General features: G+C 49.0%; 1 protein-coding gene across 4 annotated transcripts in view; it reads right to left on the reverse strand.

Moving 5' to 3' along the window:
- Nucleotides 1-14,403, reverse strand: part of TFAP4 (transcription factor AP-4) — a 57,843-nt gene extending 43,440 nt beyond the window's left edge. Inside the window, exon 1 of one of the 4 annotated variants that reach the window (XM_029576765.1) lies at nucleotides 13,603-14,403. In XM_029576765.1, the coding sequence (XP_029432625.1) occupies nucleotides 13,603-13,691 (89 nt within the window). In that variant the 5' untranslated portion in view covers nucleotides 13,692-14,403. Of the gene's footprint in view, nucleotides 1-12,661; nucleotides 12,683-13,099; nucleotides 13,275-13,602 lie in introns of those variants that run through there. The other 3 variants (XM_029576767.1, XM_029576768.1, XM_029576769.1) reach the window with 3 other exon arrangements.
- Nucleotides 14,404-14,649: the final 246 nt, after the last annotated feature.

Consider the following 14,649-nt stretch of genomic DNA (forward strand, 5'->3'; position numbering starts at 1 on the left):
CTCCTTCCTCCTCCTGTAGCAGGGGGGCGCCCTCTGGCTGACACAGAAGAGCTGGGTGGCAGGGGTTACAGCACAGATGCTGTGCGACTTGATTCATCTTGTTCTCACACCTCAGGCTGTCTTTCTAGTCCTCCTTTGCTACAAGTTGGAAACTCCTCGCCCTACGTGCGGGCTGAGCGCCCTTCTGAGGAATCAACGCTGCAGAGAAATGCTTCTGAACCCACCAGCAGCGCTGAGAGGGTGCAGGAGCTGTAGCAGCGGGGGGGGGGGGGGGGCGTACGAAGCTCCCCTGGAATGGGAGGGAATCGGGCGGCACACGTGAGCTCGGCTCAATCACCAAACTGCCCGACTAGGGTGGGAAGAGGGGCTCTGTATCCCACCTCCCCCAGGATGATGAATCTCCTGTACCTGCTTCTCCTGAAATGAAAAGGGGTAAGCACTAGGAAAAAGTGCAAGCGACCCTGTAGAAAACTCCTAGGGAGCTCTCAAAAAAATAAAATATCCAAGAGTGAATCTGACCACTCTCATTAGCATCTCCTTATTAGCATGGTACGTTCCTTGAGACAGTGGTTACGGAGAAAGACAAGATCAGAAAGCAGACCCTCAATCGGCAGAGCGCCAGCTTCTTTTTATTCCATCGTCATTCAACGAGTGATGGCGCATGCTTGTAGGTTTTGAATGGTATTAAACACATACAGGCCATCTAAAGTAAACCCCAGCACGCTTTTAAAAGTAACACGGATAATGGGACTGGTGACTGGTCAGTACTACTCTTGTTACTATTTATTTATTTAGATTTTATATTCCGCTTTTCGGCACTTCAGAGCGGATCGCGTTCAGGTGCTGTAGGTATTTCCCTATCCCCAGAGGGCTTACCTGAGGCAATGGCGGGTAAAGTGACTTGCCCAAGGTCACAAGGATCAGCAGGGGCATTTAACCCTGGTCTCCCTGGTTCCAAGGCCGCACCCGTCGAGCGCATGTTGGGTGCACGATTAACAAAATACAAATTCAGAGCTACCCAAATATTCGTGCTGCTCACCGCGATAGAGGAAACAAATCCAGCAACACTAGTGATTTTCCCCTGCCTGTAAACACACGGAGGCTGGTGTTTCAAAGGTTTTAGGTACCTACCTCTGGAAGTTAAGCCGCTAAATTGGCTCTTTTGAAAATGTACTAGGGCAGGATTCCTACATTTGGGCTCTCAGTTTCACTAGGAACCTACATTTAGGAGCCTAAAAAGTAGACAGCTACAGGGACAGACTTAAGACAGGCACTAGGCACTTAACTTTGGCTCTTAAATCTCAACACATGAAGAGCAGACCTCAATTTAAAGTTCTTAAGCTAGGGGGCCTATTTTTCAGCTGAAACCTTAGGAATGAATTTTCAAATGAGTCACGCACATAAAAATAGCAACTATTGTAGCAATTTTCAAAAGCCAATTTAGTGCGAAAATACTCGACAATTCAATTGTATGGAGTGAATTTTCAGAGGAGCTACACGTGTCAAAAAAAAACAAACAAACCCCCCAGCAATTTTCAAAAGGCCACTTTTACACCCGGAAATCCTTTTGAAAATCACCTTCGGTTTTGCTGAAAATAGGCACCTAACTTGGGTGCCTAAAGTTTAGTAGCTCAGCTTTTTTTTTTTTTTTTTTAAAATAGTGGGCTCGTAATGACCATCTCGGGGCAGAGACCCGACAATCCTATGCCTGGGGAGGTAGGGAGAGAGTCAAGGTGCAAGGATGCCGGAAGGATCCGCACCCCAGGACGGAGAGTCCCACATCGTACCTCCGACGTGACCACGTCCCCTCATCTTAAATCCCATTCCCGTCCCCACTCCTCATAGCTCCCTCCTCCCCACACCGTTGTTTCCAAGCGTGGTGGTGACAGGCAGTCAGCATGGGAGATGGAGCTGATGAGCATGCATGGGGCTCAGGGAGTCCCTGTGCTACCACTGCCGGGAGGTGGTGGGGGGGGGGGGGGGGGGGGAACGAAGGATGACCCTAAAACCAGCCAAGGCAAGTTATTTCTTAATAAGGGAGGGGGGGGGGGGGAGACACGACATGGCTTCCCGGCCCCTCTTGTCCTTCAGTGCCGCTGATCATGAAATTGGTTTCAGCGTGCAGACAGAGAGCAAAGCAGTGGCGCTTTCTGCCTCTCCACTTCCATTCGCCGTCACTCAAGCCAGTTGGTGCAGCAGCTTCGGGTCATCCGAGAGCATCCCCCACCCCATCCCAGGAATTATCAGCAGTGCCAGCGCCCCCCCCCGAGCAGAACTCTGCCCTGCTGCCACCCAATCTTCGAGCCACCAGACTGAGTCAATCTCCTGTCCCTATACAGTGAGGGGGATGAGGGGTGGCTTTACTTACTAACAGCTGCGGGTACAAGAAGCCCACGTTAATTCAAATCAGAAAGCGGATACAATGTCCGTACACTGCACAAGCCCACCTACAATATCCAGAAATCTGTATACAAGCATCTCCCGTAGAGCTTCGTGCACTAAAACGGCCTGCTGCACCAGCAGCAGGGAAAGACATGCAACCGACGCACGAACAGCTAGGAAATTATAGAATTAACTTCTTCTGATGGCAGCCTGCATGTCTTCCAGGCGGGGGCAGGTCCAATGCAGGGAAATGAAGTCATATCGAGGCCCCACCTCTGCCGAGCAGAGCCAGGACTCTGTGACAGCGTAAACCAGGAATGTTCTGAGACGGGAGCCAGAGGCGGCTCCCACGGGATGGCTGGAAGCGGCTAAACTTCCTATAGGTGGAAGGGTGGGGAGAGAGGGCAACTCAGACTCCCCCCCCCCCCCTTACATAGCCAAGGAGCAGCCCAAGGGGGTGAGGAAGAGAGCAAACATTCAAAAAAAAAACTCAGCAAAGGCCATTTCTGGGGAAGGCAGGGGTGTGGAAAAATATTTAGAAAAATCATGTGCCGGCACAAAACGTTTCTTGTATAAATACACAAAAATACAGATCCAATAGCAGTCAGGAAACAAGCCATTTTTATCACATTTGCTCGTTTTGATTTATCTATTTTTCAGACTCTTTCCTTGTGTTGTTGCTCTTTTTTTTTTTGCTTGCCATTTTTGGGGATGTCAGAGGTTTTATCTAACAGCTCATTCTTTTGGCTTGACTTTTCCCCCCTCTTCTGTGGGGGGAAGAGGGAGCCATCCCAGTCAGCAGTGGTGGCACTGGAGCCTAGAAATGCTGAGGTAGCAAACGACTTTTCCTGATGGGCTCAGGCCTTCTGCTTCTCCCTGGACCCAGGCCGGTGGCAGCTGCTGGGTTTTAGGCAGCGGGGAATGTCCAACCTTCCTTCGGGCATTAGCATTTCTGGGCGATTTCTTTGCTCAGGGTGGCGTGTTCTCCAATGTATTCTCTTCTCTGTGTTTTGCTTTTTATCATGGTGGGAATAAGCCGCGTTCAGGGTATGCTGGGCATTTACTTTTATTTATGTTCTGCCTTCCAGGCACTTCAAAGTGGATTGCATTCAGGTAGTGGAGGTATTTCTCTGTCCCCAGAGGTCTTACAATCTAACAGGCCGATGCAATATCGGCGCGCGGAAAACAGGCGCTCAGGATTGGGCGCCTGCGGCAAAATGGAGGCGCTAGGGGAAACTGTGTATCCCTGGCACCTCCTCGACAGCGGGCACCCAGGAGAGGTGGCCGTCAGTGCGGGTTAGGAAAACGGACACTCAATTTTACAAGCATCTGTTTTCCTAACCCGACTACTGTGACTTTTTTTTTGTTTTTGTCCTTATTCCTTTTTTCTGTTTCTCCAATCTAATATCGCCTGCTCTGGGGCAGGCGTTAATTTTCGGGAATAAAAATGCATGCGTCAGGTTTTGCATCAGGGGTAATAGTTAATAGCCTCATCAGCATGAATCTACACGTAATGAGTGCTATTAGCTACACGCTGGTTAGGACACGCATTAATCCCCTTATCGATCAAGGGGTTTTTTGAGACACACATCCAAGCGCACCATATTGCATCGGCCTGTAAGTCTGTACCTGCGGTAACAGAGAGTAAAGTGACTTGCCCAAGGTGCATCTCAAACTCAAAATTTACTGCTCCTACTCTTAATACCTGCGAAGAATTTCCTTCTGGAGCTCCTGGGGTGCAGTATGGTACAAGCAAGCTGAGCCTGCAAGCTGCTGTGCCTTGTGTAGCTTATTAGAAACTCTTCAAGGGTCATTTCATCCTGGGAGCAAAGGCACTTGGCTGCTGCACGGCTCAGAGTTTGGGGTTCTGGCTCCATCCTCATTCCTTAGGATCATCGCAGATCCCGTGACAGGCAATCACGGCGCGCGCAGCGTCCCAGCCCAGCCTTTCCCCGACCCGTGTACCCTGAAAAAGGCCCCACAGGAAGGCGCAGGGGTTCAGCTGCTGTTTCTCCCCCCCCCCCCCTTCCTGGCCTGCAGGATGGCTTCCCGCCAGCAGGGAGGGTCAGAGAGCAGCGCTTCCCTGTTGGAAACCGCCCGGAGCCCTGAAGGCCCATTTGGTTCCCACTGCAGAGGGAAAGTCCCTGGAAGAAGCAGCAGCAGCACCAGGCAAGCCCTGCTCTCAGATTCTGCCAGCTCCGGGACACCGGAGAGAGAAGGTACAGCCGAATGCGGCAAGGGGGGGGGGGGGGGCTGGGGGTGGGGGAGAGGGAAGGGAAGGTGATGATGCCAGGGAATGGGGGAGAGGGAAGGGAAGAAAAGGCGATGATGCCGCCAGTAGGGTGAAGGGTGAGGGAGGGGAGAAGGGGTGCTGGAGGAACAGGGAAAAGGAAGAAGGTGATGATGCTAGGGAAGAGGAAGAGAAAGTGATGATGATGCCAGGAGGTGGAGGGAGAGGGAAGAGAAGAAGTGATGCTGATGTCAGGGTTGGGGAAGGGAAGAGAAGGTGATGATGATGCCTGGAGGGAGCAGGGAGACAAGGATGGGAAAAGTGATGATGCCTAGGAGATGGGGGGAGAGGACAGAGAAGAAAAAACATGATGATGCGAAGGTGAATTCTGTGCTGGGTGTAGCCCCTGTCCTAGCCATCGGAGAGCTTTCTACGCTCTCTGCGTGGAAGGCGAGGTTGGTTTTATGCCCGCCATGCTCATGGCGTGGGCTAATCTGAGATCAGCAGCCCTGGGTTACCGGCTAGCCCCAAGCTTCCTGGCTTCCAAAACGTGGGGCTGGCACCCAAGTTATCTAAGCAGATTCTATCCTGCTTTCAAGGCTTTGCTGAATCCACAAACTTTGGGGGACAAAAAAAAAGAGAGAATCCCAGGGTAATGGCAGGGGAAAGCTTTTCTGTGGCCACTTTCCAAGAACTTTCCAGAAGCCCTAGAAAGATAAACCAAAGCCTCTTTCAGTCAGCAGCGCACACCCAAAACAAACCCAGAAACCGGCAAAAGAAGCGAACCCGAGCACAACCTAAGAGAAGAAACCAGCAAGGCCTAGTCAAAGAATACTTGTAAACGAATGATTTTTGCTTATAAAATGTCCTATTTTTTTTAAAAATTCTCCTCCAGTTTCTTCACTCATTTTTGAGAGGGGATTTGCTGTTTGGGGGTTTGAGGTTTTTTTTCTCCTCCGTGGAGTGAGGCTCCTGGGGACTGCAGATGGAAACGGCTTTGGATTTGCCCACAGATATTTTCCTGAAAAATGCCTGCCTACAGGATTAGCAGGGGTAATTGCGTACGAGTAGTTCTGGCAGGGTAATTTTCAATGCGAACGTGATGTATGTTTTGTTTTTTTTTTTTTTTTTAAATATGCGGGCTGTTACAAAATTACCCTCTAAACGTTCGGCAGAAATACTTACCCGCCTTTCTCATTCTCTCAACAGCTCACAGGATTCAAACAGCAAACAACCCTACCTATCAAAAACACAGCGCTGTGAACACTACAACTAGCACTAGAAAAGCAAATACGCCGTGTACCGGGAGGAACAGACTGGAAAACTGGATGATTACAGATCCCTATACGGAAACTACGTACTGCAGAACACCTCACCCTCGCCAGGCCCTAAAAAAACAGAATACGGGACAGAAACGTGCGGACAGACTGAACTGGAAAGCCCAAGAAGGCAGTCTCTGCATCCAGTGTGACACTGCAACAACACCTAGACTGAGAGCTGCCCATCTCCCACTGCGGCCTGGGAAAGACGCCCTAGCAGATATGAAGCAATAAATCCCCCGGGTAATTCGGAGGGAGCCAGGCGGTACGGCAGTTATAGCGGCATCCTCCCACCAGCCCAGAACATGACCTGCACTGCGACCACAGGCAACAGTGCTCAGGCCGTCATATTATTTCTCTCGCTTCCTTTCCTGCCGCCACTTAATGTACTGCTCTGGCAATAAATACGGGCACTTAGCTGTCATGGCCAATAAAGGTTGCTTGTATTAAATTGAGAAAACAGCACAAGAGGGGGGTCTGGCAGGCAGAAGACCAGGCCCAGCCACACAATATTCCGCAGGTTGCTCTAGAAGATCAACAATCACTCTCTCTGCCCCGTCACTCTGCAGGGCCAAGCCATGCAACCTCGCTCCAGGATCAGATGCTTAGAGAACTGGCACAGGAATACATTGTTTTTTCCACTGCTGCATCAGTAGTTCAGGCCTATTTGAGGTCAGGGTGACCAAAAGCATGAACAATAGATCCCTGTGGGAAAGGAGTGCATGGTTTCAGTGGTATCCTAGTTGGTGATTCTGCCAGGGAAGCCAGATGAAAACAGTAAACAACTGCTGCCTCTTCCCAAGGAGCAGTGCAACAAAATGTTGAAGGTTAAATTAGGGGGCAGTGTATGAGGGAGGCTTGCACTGCTGCCATACCTGCTCCATGTAGGGGGCAGTGTGTGAGGGCAGCATGCAGTGATGCTGCCTGGGCTGCACCTGCTCTGTATAGGGGCAGTGTGTGAGGGAAGCGGGCATTGCTGCTGCCTGGGCTACACCTGCTCCATGTAGGGGGCAGTGTGTGAGGGCAGCATGCAGTGCTGCTGCCTGGGCTGCACCTGCTCTGTATAGGGGCAGTATGTGAGGGCAGCATGCAGTGCTGCTGCCTGGGCTGCACCTGCTCTGTATAGGGGCAGTGAGGGCAGCATGCAGTGCTGCTGCCTGGGCTGCACCTGCTCTGTATAGGGGCAGTATGTGAGGGCAGCATGCAGTGCTGCTGCCTGGGCTACACCTGCTCCGTGTAGGGGCAGTGTGTGAGGGCAGCGAGCACTGCTGCTGCCTGGGCTGCACCTGCTCCGTGTAGGGGCAGTGTGTGAGGGCAGCGAGCACTGCTGCTGCCTGGGCTGCACCTGCTCCGTGTAGGGGCAGTGTGTGAGGGCAGCGAGCACTGCTGCTGCCTGGGCTGCACCTGCTCCGTGTAGGGGCAGTGTGTGAGGGCAGCGAGCACTGCTGCCTGTGGTAGATCTGTTCTACGATGAGTCAAGTCACTGAGGAAACTCTAACAGGTGCAGAATTTGGGGGGGTTTAAGGGGGTAGGAGGAGGAAGCAGTCACTGAGGAGAAAGCAAGATCAAGTGCAGTCTGAAAGAGTTGGCAGCCTTCTTCTAGAATAACGTAAACTGATCAGACCTAAAGCAGAACCGTATGTCAGTCACTATATGGAAACAGACCTCATGAATATGCTCTGCGGATGTCCCCGAATCCCAGACCCATCTCTCATCCTTACAGGCCGATGCAACAAGGGTGAGCGAAAAACAGGCACGCATGACTGAGCGCCTGCTTTCCTAACGCACTCCCGTCCAAATGAGCCGCCGGTTAAACAGGAGGTGCTAGGGGAGCTGGCATTAAAATGTGTGCATGGGAGGGGATAACCAGCTAATAGCTATGCGCTGGTTTGCACACACGTTTTGGACATGCTGATCTCCTTAATGCATCAAGGGTTATGGGCTAGCTTGAGCGCACGACATTGCGTTGGCCTGCTAGAGAGCAGCAATTCCCCATATCTGTGCTACCATAAAGTCAGAGAGCTGAAGGCAACACAGTTTGCATTTCCTATCAAGGGATCAATTCTGGTTTGCAACGGTTTATGGAGGACTGGGGACCGTTTTATTAGCATTTATTAAAAGGGCTTTCAAACCCAAAGGGGGTGAGCCCTCTAGGAAGGGCTATGTAGCAACATTATATATTTCTTTCCTATATTTACCATCTGCCCATCCCAATAGCTCTGGCCTAAGTACAGGTTATACTAAAAGTAATAAATACAAAATGCAACAAATAGCATTAGAGTGCAAATCATAAATACACAGCACACCACCCGAATAGACGAAAAACCAAAACTTTACAAACTGTACTCCAATCCAGCAAGTAAAAAGAGAACAATGATAAAAATTCACAGCCCCTGCATTATAATCTTCATAAAAACATGTTATAAAAAATAAGATAAGATTACGAATCAGAGGCATTATCCTCAAAAAAAGTCAACACAAAAAGCCTTATTCCTAAAACATAAATAATTCTGCATAAATACGCAATTGCTTTATTCCATAGAGTGGCCCCTATGTGAGGGCTATGTATGTATGTATGAAGAGCATCAGCCTAGCATCTTCACTGACGGAGCACAGAATAAGTGCAGCCTCTTGGGACGAGCTCAGGAATACCTCTCTGAAGCCAGGTGCTACGTCCAGCTGGTCTCTGGTAAAATAATACTTTAAAAACTAAAAGAGCTTCAACTGCACTCCACTGGGTACCTCCAGGCTGGCGAGACAGGTTCCCTAGCTCCTAAGCCTAAATCAGTCACGGCACTGCACTATTCTGGATCAGCTACAACCTGGTGATCTGAATTTTTGGAAGTTGCAGTAATCTAGGCATGGATTAAAGATGCCAGGTCTGAATCTATCGTAATTGAATAAAACTACACTAGTGATCTGTGTTTGCATACTCCGCTCATTATCTAGGAAAACTTCGACAATTCAAATAGCTGTCTTTACTGGGATTTCCTCTCCTACGGAAAAAAAGTCATGGGAGAAAACAAAAACCAATAAGTTAAGCTTTCTCTTTAAAAATTTAGAAAAAAAAAATGCTTGCAGCAGAGGCAGACACTTGTGTGAGTACTTTAAGCCCCAGAGATTCCAAGTTATTATTTTATTTTTATAGATTATAGATCTGTGAACAGTACTCACAACTCTATACAAGACAAGAGCAACTGACTAGCACAGGAAGCTCAGCTCCACGGACCACATTACTAAGTTTATGGACCCTGGAAATGTGCACCCTCGCTGCAAAACTTCAGACCGAAACCAAAACTGACAGGGATAATTCCAGCCACACAAGCCCCTCCAGTCCTCCGACCCACACCAAATGCACCTTTACCACAAACAGCAAGCGTGCCCTCCCCTGCTCCTTATCAAACTCCTCTCATAAGCCACCTAACTCTCCAGCTCTGCTCATGACAGGTCGCCAAAGAAACTGGGAAAATGCCTGATGTACTAAATCAGGTTTGCTGGCTAGATATACATATGTGTTTCTAGTATCCCTCCTACACTACACAACACAATGCCCTCCCCGCCACACACGTACGGAAGGGGTGCGGCCCACACTCGCAAAAGTACTGAACAAATCCTATAACAACTACTGTTAATACTGTAATCATCTTCCAAGAGCATCCTTCTGACAGGGCCTCGGACTGCCACCAGAGGTATAACATTAAAACATAGGCTAAAAAAAAAAAAAGACAGCATCCCGAGACAGAGGAGAGTGCTGCAGGGGGATCAGTGGATTGCCTGTGAATGTGCATTTTCCCTGGGGAAAGCCACAAAAACCTCTCCCACTTCCAGGAAGTGGAGTCTGTACAAAAAAAAAAGACAGCTGATGAGAAAATTAGGTGCAGACCAAGCACTAAAGCCACATTCCTGCCCCGTGCTGCCATCAGAGCTCATGGGCCCCTGCCTATCGGAGTGTTGTCACGATCCAACCTCCCACCCCTACCCAAAGTCTGTGCCATAACCGCAGACCTGCTAACAGAGCTCACAGGACAGTCGCTGCTGGTCACGTGGAGCAGATTACTGGGGGGGTGGGGATCACACCCCCGAACCTTAAACTCTGCAGGGTCCATGGCAGCAGCAGCAACTTGTGTCTTCATCTCTACCTGGCTGACACCAAAGAAAACTGTTCTTCAAAGTCACACATCCTTCTGAACCCTTACATGAATCACAAGCAAAGCACCTTCCAGTCCAGGGAAAATAAGGAGATCTGCAGGTCAGAGGTGGGAAGGAGAATAAACAAAGAAAAGGCCTGCAAAGTAATCTCTAATCAGCACTTTCTTTTAAGGCCGGTCCCACCACAACCCTAGCAGGGCCACCCTTGTGTGGGGGGTCCTGTGCTGCTGCCCCCAGATGCCTTAACATCCTGTCCCCACTCACGGGGCAGGATCTGCGTCAGCCCCTGCACGAAGACATCGGTGCAGTGTCCCCCACGCACGCTTGTCAATATCTCAATTGGGACGGAGGAAGGGGGGCACGCCAGTGCTGAATCACAGCCCTGGTCCAAAACCAAGGTTACGTAAGCAAGAGCAAGGGAGGATAACTTTCACACAAAGGCGCGTGGCAGCCTATGTGCGGGTACATGGCTGTGAGCAGATGCACACAAGTATCATATACAAGGCGTTTTATAAAATACGCGCATCTCTAACCCGCAAGGTACACGCGTATACATGCATTGCACTGAAACCACATATCAATGCGCTGAACGCACACACATGCATATATTTTACATGCAAAAGTAAAGCAAGACTTAGCCAATTTCAAAAGCATGTGCGCATAAATGAAATTAACCAGTTTTACCAAATTAGTCCACCAGTTCACCCAGTCCTACAGCCTGAACTCCTACCCAGTCAGTACTACACAATAATCACATTTAACATCACTTACACCAGATGATGTGCAGGTCTAAAACGTACAGAAGCTGGCAAATCTACATGTGCAAGTACCTTTTAAAATAGCAACTTATACGCATAACCGCTGCCCCACTCAGGAACACCCCTTTCTTACAAGCATATATATGAGCGCAAAAAAATGAAAATGTGTGTATTTTTTACTTTTATACAATTCGGAATATGCGAGTAGAGGCTACTTATGCACACAAATGCTAATTTTTATATGCATAAAGCTTTGAACTTTCAGCCCTCGGTGAATTAGATTATCTTGGTCTCAAATATTTTAGGAGGGCTTAAGTTGACTGATGATGGAAAATCTGTTAGATGCACCAGTTAACAATTTATTTATTTTTTTTAATTGTAGGTTAGCTCCATGAATTTTAGGGAAACTTTTTTTATTCTAGCTTTTATACAGATATATGTATTTTGAAAATCTGCTTGCTATAGGTTGAAAAGTTCAGGAGATAAATAAAAACAGACTAAAAAAGCACTAAAAAAGCAAAGACGCACATCAAATATTTATTTGCTTTTAGTACTTTTTCCCCTACATGATAATATTTACCAAAATATGATATACTGGTCAGAGAGCTCCAAGACCAAGTTAACACCAGGAGTTTAGAAAATTGGCACAGCGAATGGCATACAATTAGCCTCAGAAAGACCAGAAGCATTTTTTTTTTTTTTTTTTTTACAAATTATAGAAATAGATCTGAAGATTCAAATTATCTATTTACTTTTAATCCAAAATTAAAAGGCAGATGTAACCAAGAGCAATTTAGAGAACTACATGCCAACAAGTTAAACCTGAAAAAGTTGGGAGAAAGCCACCTGAGCCTCACTAGCCAGGTACAGCCATGGCACCTTCCTCATGGCTGCTTTGGGGTGGAAGCACTGATAAGTGAGCAGCAGTGAGATATAATTGTTGAAGTTTTTGTTCATTTTGTCATGCAACAGTCTTTCTCCCCTCACCACAAACATAAAATAAAGAAAAGGGAAAAAAAAGGATGTGAATAATACAAAATACATGGCTGGAAAAATCCTAGTCACCGGGTCATCTGGGTTACTAAAATCTGACACTTGATGCTTAAAAATTCAGAAAAGCACAAAGTAAAAATAAAAGGAAAAGCAGTAAAAAAAAAAAAATTAATTAAAAACTAAACCAAAAATAGAGCAAAATAAGCAAAAAAAAAAAAAAAAAGAGAGAGAGAGAGAAAGTGAGGAAAGTGAGGAAAAACATTTTCCACTGGCTTCTAAAAATTGACGGAGAGTTTTCTACACATATTACCAAACTACAAAAATGTTTAATAAGTTCAGCAAAATAGAAATGGAAAAATCTAAACAATGAACAGCGACTGTTCTATGAGCTGTTAGTAAACTGGTTGTGCGTATAGTCTTTGCCATCATGTTTGATATTTTTAAACATAATGGCAGAAAAGTTAATTTAAAAGCAATGCTTCGACAATCTCTGATCCCCAAAAGTTCTGGTTGTGTACTCCTGAATTGTGATATCGCCTATAACGACTTTGACTTTCCCTCTTCCAAGCAAACGTTGTGCACTATTGGCTACAGGAGTCATATTCTGCTGTAAGAACTCTCTTTAATAATACATTTCAGCTGATTGTAATCGCCGGCGCTCTGCCTCCCTCAACCATGGATTTAATCAGGTTTCGTTTCTGAAGCCTTCATAAACACCCACTGCATCTAAAAAAAATCTGTTCGAGTTTTCGGACAACAGCAGCGCACATTTTTATCAATGCAAAACCCCGGCTCCGATCACTTCCTCTGCTATAGCGATCAACCCCTACCATGCTTTGTGCTAAGAAAGCGTGCTCGGATTCTGCCTACGCTTCCCAGAATGCCTACCGCCCCAGGCCTCTTAATACTACAAATCCCAGCAGGCTCTGTGCTGAGACCCTCCTACTCGGAGAAGGCTGCAGAGTCACGGGCAGGCCTCTATAGTACACATATACACACACCCCTTTAAAGCTTCCGAAACGTGCTAGCGGTCACCCGCGGCCCCCTCCCAGCCCAAACTGAAGATTCCCCCCGCAGTATCAAACCTCCTTTACTAATCTCCTGCAGAGCCCTCCCTGTGCTTCCGCCTCCCGATCGCAGCAAACAACGCCGCACAAAGCCTACTAAAACCAGGCAGGGCAGGAGGAAGCATGGCTGCACGGCACACCTCCCCCTCCTCCCCGAACCAATCTTGCAGCCCAAACATTGAAGCAAAGGCGTTTCAATACCGATCAAACGGCTTCGACTCCTTAACTGCCGCATCTGGACCCTAAACTGTCCCCTTCCTCCCCGCCGGGCCGGGGCCGCAAAGCCACAGGCAATCGGTTGCAGCAAAGCATGGCCGGGCTGCAGCACCACGTGGGTCTGTTTGCAATCTGCGACCGTCTCGCCTTCCTCCGCGCGCCACCGAACAAAAGTCTCCGGGCGCTTACGGGGCACGCGCCGCCCTGCTACCTCGCGAAATGTGGCAACGTTCGAATTCAGAACGCGGGCCCGGAAAGCGCCTTACTGGAGCTAGGAAACAAAAGTGGCGCGCGCGCGCGCGGCGAATGCCGATCGGAACCTGCGGTGCATTACGCGGCATCCAACGCCGTTTCTCGCCGCAAAGTGAGTGCACGGGGCATGCCTTCGGCGGCTGCCTGAAGCCCCGATTCATCGTAGAGACAGCGGCTCGGCCGCCGCCTGCCATGCATACACGCGCACCGTCACAATAAGGGAGGCGCATACACACCTACAAAGCCCTCCGATGACTTCTTTCTCGGTTTTTCGGAAATGCTGCAAAGAGGGCACCTTCTGAGCCGACACCATGAAATACTCCATAGCGATCTTGCCTCGCCGAGTCTCCACGATGCGGCTGCGGTTTCTTTCCTGCGATCAGAGGTTGAAAAGACTGGCAGTACGAGGAGGAGGGGGGATGGGGAGGTCTCACTCGTAGCGCCTGGATGGATGTGTGTGTGTGTTTGCAGCTGATCAGATGTCTGCTTCAAGGCGGGAAACAGCTGGTGAGAGCTCAGCACTCCCGACCTCCTTCCGCAGAGTAAGGAATTGCATGTAAACAAAGGACTATTTGCAGAAAAAAGAAGGGGGAATCCTGGGGATTGAGTCGCCCGGGGGCGTTTTAGTGCACAGGCCTATACCGATCGGGGGTTGGTGAATGTTAGATAAAGTGTGGGAGAGGGATCGGAGCCGGATTACAAGAAAATGTGAATGGAACAGGCCAGGTTCGGGTTCATGCGCCACTACGGAGTTATGAGGCCCATCAGCTGACAGCTTGGCAAGCACTGCAAGAGTAGCCGCGGCACAGAGACGGGCTGGGGGAAGGGGTGCCGGCTCGGAGCCCCACGCGGGAAGCTTGTCTGATGACGCTTTGCAAGATCGTGCGTAGATGGGTCGGATCGGAACCTCCCGATTTCTGCACCGCTCAGGAGCCGCTATTTGGGCTCAGATTGCTTGCATAGGTTCCTGCTCCTGTGGACGAATGCAGAGATTCCCAGTCGGAATAATAACCTCCCCGCTTACATTATGCATCTGGGACTAGGGCATCCCCTGAGCTGGGGGAGGGTGCTGGCCAGGCCTTCGTCCCCGATTCTTCCGCTCATTTCCCCGGGAACTGGCCATTACCTGCCCCACGAGAGGCGGGAGGGTGTTGCCTAGCCCGTGTGTGCAATTCTCATTGTTTACGCACCCCCGGGCATAGAACATCCCCTGTCTGTGCTCATAGAAGGAAGAAAGTGTTGCCTAGTCCTGGGTGTACAATCTCCGCTTCTGCTGCTCACTC

The sequence above is a fragment of the Rhinatrema bivittatum genome, chromosome 14, assembly GCF_901001135.1.
Source record: "Rhinatrema bivittatum chromosome 14, aRhiBiv1.1, whole genome shotgun sequence".
Taxonomy (NCBI): domain Eukaryota; kingdom Metazoa; phylum Chordata; class Amphibia; order Gymnophiona; family Rhinatrematidae; genus Rhinatrema; species Rhinatrema bivittatum.